The sequence below is a fragment of the Carlito syrichta genome, unplaced genomic scaffold (genome assembly GCF_000164805.1).
Source record: "Carlito syrichta isolate Samal-C Ts95f unplaced genomic scaffold, Tarsius_syrichta-2.0.1 Scaffold303678, whole genome shotgun sequence".
Classification (NCBI taxonomy): Eukaryota; Metazoa; Chordata; class Mammalia; order Primates; family Tarsiidae; genus Carlito; species Carlito syrichta.
In genome coordinates, this window is record NW_007247774.1 from 240,002 (window position 1) to 245,717 (window position 5,716).

A 5,716-nucleotide genomic window follows, 5' to 3' on the forward strand; every position below is an offset into this window, starting at 1 on the left:
TCAAAAGAAAAAAAAAAACTTTTTGTAAAGACAAGATCTTGCTATGTTGCCTAGGCTGGTCTTGAACTCCTGGGATTACAGGCATGAGCCCCTGTGTGCCTGGCTTTGCACAGCAAATTTAAATTAGTAAATACAATCTAATATAATAGCTTAAAATGTACTAAGTGGGTCAGCAAAAAGAAAGACAAACATAAAGTACAGTGAGTACTTTCACTGAGATTGTATCCTGCTATGTTTTACTGTGTGTTAAGCTTAATGCAGTAATTTTCCACTTTTCAATACTGTGTTCCACTGCTTATTTCAAAAGATTGCATATTTGCCCAAGAGCATGGACATAGTTTATAGTTTGTACACAGTTGTTTAAGGCACTGAATTTAACATGTGTACCATCTAACCAGAATTTCTTGAATATAACTAAATAGAAATGAGTGAGGCACTTATAAAAAATTGCAAAGTATCTTAGAGTTCTCAATGGGTGGATTTGGCTCCCAAAAGGGAAAATGCAGCCCTGGGATATATACCAGGACAGCAAGAAGGGGCAGTGTGGGAGAGTCAAAGGAAAGCAGTAAACTAGGAGCCAAGAGTTCTGAAGTTTGGTCCTATATCTTGGGTAGGTCATCTTGCCTCTGTTTCTCCTATAAAATGAGATAATTTAAATAGATGATTGCCTCTTTCTACAGTATCATTAACTAGATTTTATGTTTTTTGGTTTTTGGGGTTTTTTTAGTTGGAGTCTCTCTGTTGCCTGGGCTAGAGTGCAGCAGCATGCTCACGGCCACTGCAGCCTCGACCTTCTGGGCTCAGGCAATCTTTCCACCTCAGCCTTCCAAGTAGCTGGAGCTACAGGCATGTGCCATCACTCCCGGCTAATTTTTTGATTTATTGTAGAGACACGGTCTCACCAAGTTGTCCAGGCTGGTCTCAAATCCTCTTCCCGTTCAGGCAATCCTCTTGCCTATGCCCCCCAGAGTGCTGGGATTACAGGTGTGAGCCACCACACCTGGCTGATTCTATGATTTTATGTAGCAACAAACTAACAGTGCTTTGCCTGCAAAGTTCATTCCTTTAACAGTCCTCATTATTTAAGTACCTGCTTTAACTGTGACACTGTTTCAAGCAAACATAATGTACATTGTCTGAATAAATGCAGTGCTAAGCAAGCTATATGTGGTCTCTACATTTCTGGCTCACTGCCTGTTTTCCCAGACATGCTTATCCTAAAACTCTTCTCTCCTGTTAGCTAATAGCTCTTGTTTTGAGTATTGAATGTATCAGAGAGATACTATGATCAAGTTGGTTGCCCATACGGCAGTGTAAGGTAAGAAACAGAAAAGAGAATAGAAGCAGCAAGTGGATCTGTGCCAAGTGGTCATTCCATTGAATGCACTCCGGAATAAGGCTGACCCCAGTTCCAATAGGCTCTTTGTTCACCCCAACGTCATTGCTTTAACCACAGAGCTAATTTAGGGTGATTCAGAGGAGAGGGTCTGTGATGATGCAGGATCAGCTGTAGATCATGGCTGAGGCTGGGGCTGTTTTCACAGGAAGGTGATGAAGATGTGTACGGGGAGGTTCGAGAAGAGGCATCTGATGATGACATGGAAGGGGATGAAGCTGTTGTGCGCTGCACCCTCTCGGCTAATGTAAGTACAGGTTGCTGTTTCCTGTTGTTGCAAGGCCAGGTTACTTGGGGGTGTGGTGTTTCTTCCCCATGCCTGGGTCCTGTTATATATTATTTATTGAGCTAACTCCCAATAGCACGGACCATCGTAAACATTAAGTTTCTAGATATTAAGATTTCAGTTTGTTGTTTTCCCAACATATGTTATGAATTCATAGTCTCGTGTGTTTCTGAATATAACAGAGGTTTTTCCTCTGGGAAGTCCTCACAGGAATGCAGGCTGCAGGGTGGCAAGTAAAATTTGGTTGTAGTGTGATGAGAAAGTGATTTAGGTTGACGGACCTTGTGAGTTAAGTGCCTGCTTGCTTTTGTAGCTTGTAGCCTCAGGTGAACTAATGAGTTCCAAGAAGAAGGATTTACATCCTCGCGATATCGATGCGTTTTGGCTACAGCGGCAGCTCAGTCGTTTCTATGATGATGCCATTGTGTCACAGAAGAAGGCAGATGAAGTGTTGGAGATTTTGAAGGTATGGCCAAGATAACGATAGTTCTGCATTCAGTGTGTCTGAGCACATGGGTACAGCGTACGAAGCAGCAGATGGCTGTGTCCTTAATGGTGGTGTTATCTTCTCTCTGCAGACGGCCAGCGATGATCGGGAATGTGAGAACCAGCTGGTTCTGCTCCTTGGTTTCAACACTTTTGATTTTATTAAAGTGTTGCGGCAGCACAGGATGATGAGTGAGTATATAGTGGAGTCCTTTATGCAGTGTGTGTGTGTGTGTGTGTGTGTGTGTGAGAGAGAGAGGGAGAGAGGGAGGGAGAGATTGTGTTACTTTCATAACTCGGCACTTGTTTCATTTATTTTTCTTTCTACCCCAAGATTAAAGGTCGGTTTTTGTCTTTTTTTTTTTTTTTTTTTTTTTTTTGAGTCGGAGTCTCACTTTGTTGCCCAGGCTAGAATGCAGTGATATGCTCATGGCTACCACAGCCTCGACCTGCTGGGCTCAGGGAATCCTTCCACCTCAGCCTTCCAAGTAGCAGGAACTACAGGCATGCGCTACAACACCTGGCTAACTTTTTGATTTATTGTAGAGACAGGGTCTCATCAAGTTGTCCAGGCTGGTCTTGAATCCATGGATTTAGGCAATCCTCTCACCTCTGCTTCCCAAAGTGCAGGGATTACAGGCATGAGCCACTGTGCCTAGCAGTTTTTATCTTATTCCCTCCTTCTCACCGTCCCTTTCTTCCTTGTATTGTTGGCAGTTTTATATTGTACCTTGCTGGCCAGTGCACAGAGTGAAGCTGAGAAGGAAAGGATCATGGGAAAGATGGAGGCTGACCCAGAGCTATCCAAGTTCCTCTATCAGCTCCACGAAACTGAGAAGGAGGATCTAATCCGAGTAAGGGCTGTTGGTTTATCTGTCTGATTCCAGAGCTAAAGGGGAGAGTGGCTAGTAGATTGCAGCATGAAGCTAAATTCCTACGAAAAGAAGAAGTTGAAGAAGTAAAGTATTTCTTTAAATTCTTTAGGACTTTTCAGTGCATATAGAGTAGAATCAACACCTTCACAACATTGGTGTGGTTGAGAGACCACTGACCTGCTGCTGTCTTCATCACACCATGGGGACCTTTATTATTTACACAGTAAACATATGGCCTTTACTAAAGTACAGTAATAGAACACGTGTTTGCTTAACACAGAGCCCACATTTCTATCCCTCAGAGATAGCTTAATACTTAATTATAGAGCATTTATTTCTGACATCCCTGTACTGTGCATTGTCCCTTTAAAGCTGTTTGCTTTGATCATTTTGGTGGCCCCTGTGGCAGGTGTCTGAATGCAAAGTGTCATCTTTCTGTTAAAGAAATCGTCTTTCTGTTTGAGGACTTATTAGCACTTGTGAGTCAAGAGCAGCTAAGCAGGGACAGGAATGGACAAGAAGCTAGGATGATGATGAAACATTTGTGCCTTTTCTCTCCCTGCTACAGGAGGAACGGTCCCGAAGAGAGCGAGTGCGTCAGTCCCGAATGGACACAGATCTGGAAACCATGGATCTGGACCAGGGTGGAGAGGTAGGAACCAGGATCAATTATTTCTTAGGCTGTGATGGGTGGAAAACTCATTTTCTCAATTTGCTTGCTTCCTCTGTATTTTTGTTTTTCACATTTCCAGGCACTGGCTCCACGGCAGGTTCTGGACTTGGAGGACCTGGTTTTTACCCAAGGGAGTCACTTCATGGCCAATAAACGCTGTCAGCTTCCTGATGGCTCCTTTCGTCGCCAGCGTAAGGGCTATGAAGAGGTGCATGTGCCTGCTCTGAAGCCCAAGCCCTTTGGCTCAGAAGAAGTGAGTGAATTGCTTTTCACAGTTCTCTGCTCAGTTTGCCCCCTTCCAGACGTATGGATTTCAACCCTTGACCAAAATGTGGGTTAGTTTATTTTAGAAATGGAAGCAGCTTCAAAGTTTTCCATTCTGATTTTGAGCCCAAAGGACAATATTGATCTCTCTGGACTGATCTTTATTGTACACTTATACCAGGAGATTGCCAGGGAACAGAATCCTGGTGATCCCACAGAAATAGACAGTGGCAATAGCATTTCTTTCTTCTAGCAATTGCTTCCAGTGGAGAAGCTGCCAAAGTACGCCCAAGCTGGATTTGAGGGCTTCAAAACACTGAATCGGATCCAGAGTAAACTCTACCGTGCTGCCCTGGAGACAGATGAGAATCTGCTGCTGTGTGCTCCTACTGTATGTGCTGCCCTGCCTGCTTTTTTCTTATAGAGTGTGGTCTTGGGTTTTGGTGGCAAGATTGTTTTTCATTTCTATCCCCCCATTCTTTATCTTTTGATAGTAATAGATGTTAAATGGTAGGGCAAAATGCACAAAATATGCTCTGTTCTCGGGGAGACAAGCCCATGGAAGTTGGGGCAATGAAATAAGCAGGTAAACAGTCCTTCTCATCCCTGACTTCTCTTAGGGTGCTGGGAAGACCAATGTGGCCCTGATGTGTATGCTCCGAGAGATAGGGAAACACATAAATATGGATGGCACCATCAATGTGGATGACTTCAAGATTATCTACATTGCTCCCATGCGGTCCTTGGTGCAGGAGATGGTGGGCAGTTTTGGAAAGGTAAGTGTAGAACTTTTCCTCGAGAAGAGTGGAGATACAACTATCAAAGTTTTAGGAACAGACCTTGACCTCACTGCTGTTTTATATATGAACATCTCTGGAATGCCTCCTGTGATGTTTTTTCCCATTCAGAGATGGAACTTGACCCAGGTACGGAGACTTTCTGAAGCAAGAATGTCCTGAACTGTCTTTTACAAGAATTTACCATCTTTCTTGCATACTTGTCACAGCAGTTTCCTCCAATTGGTATCACTTGTATTATTGAAGTATTTATGAAATAGACCTAATGGCATTATTCTAGGTCTTGTCTACAAATTTCCATTTGATCTTCTTGCATTCAGAGCTCCCAGAGATCCTTTGCTTCATCTGCCTGAGTGAAACTTGGATTTGTTTTAGGAATATGTGTTTAGATGATCTGCATCAACCTTAATTATACCTGATGGGTTGATACCTGCTACCCATATACCACATATACTCAAACTGCCCAGACAGAAAATCTGGTGTTCACACCCCTTTAAGCATTCTTGCCTGATGTAGCTTTCCTCCCCCTAGCGTCTGGCCACTTATGGAATCACTGTTGCTGAACTGACTGGAGACCACCAGTTATGCAAGGAGGAGATCAGCGCCACTCAGATCATCGTCTGCACACCTGAGAAGTGGGACATCATCACCCGCAAGGGTGGCGAGCGTACCTACACTCAACTAGTGCGGCTCATCATTCTGGTGAGAAGGGAGCAATGAGAACGGAGAGACCAGTTGTGGCCAAGAAGAGTTTGCTGGGTTTTAACACTAAATGTTTCTTCAGGGCCTTTTCTATAAACGCTAGTTTTTGTAGTGACAGCCATTGTCAGCTTGCTTTTACTATTAAATGAGAATCTGCATTTAATAGAAAAATTTTCTACTAGGTGGTTAATGTTTGCCGTATTATTCTTTTTTTTTTTTTTTTTGAGTTGGAGTCTC

The 5,716-nt window shown here is 43.3% G+C and overlaps 1 protein-coding gene across 1 annotated transcript in view; it reads left to right on the forward strand.

Annotated features, from left to right (window-relative positions):
• SNRNP200 (small nuclear ribonucleoprotein U5 subunit 200) overlaps nt 1-5,716 on the forward strand; it is a 35,667-nt gene that overhangs the window by 8,091 nt on the left and 21,860 nt on the right. The window contains exons 6-14 of the mRNA XM_008059030.1: nt 1,545-1,643; nt 1,996-2,148; nt 2,261-2,360; nt 2,886-3,022; nt 3,612-3,695; nt 3,796-3,969; nt 4,234-4,371; nt 4,601-4,756; nt 5,309-5,479. Coding sequence (XP_008057221.1) covers nt 1,545-1,643; nt 1,996-2,148; nt 2,261-2,360; nt 2,886-3,022; nt 3,612-3,695; nt 3,796-3,969; nt 4,234-4,371; nt 4,601-4,756; nt 5,309-5,479 — 1,212 coding nt within the window. The remainder of the gene's footprint in view (nt 1-1,544; nt 1,644-1,995; nt 2,149-2,260; nt 2,361-2,885; nt 3,023-3,611; nt 3,696-3,795; nt 3,970-4,233; nt 4,372-4,600; nt 4,757-5,308; nt 5,480-5,716) is intronic.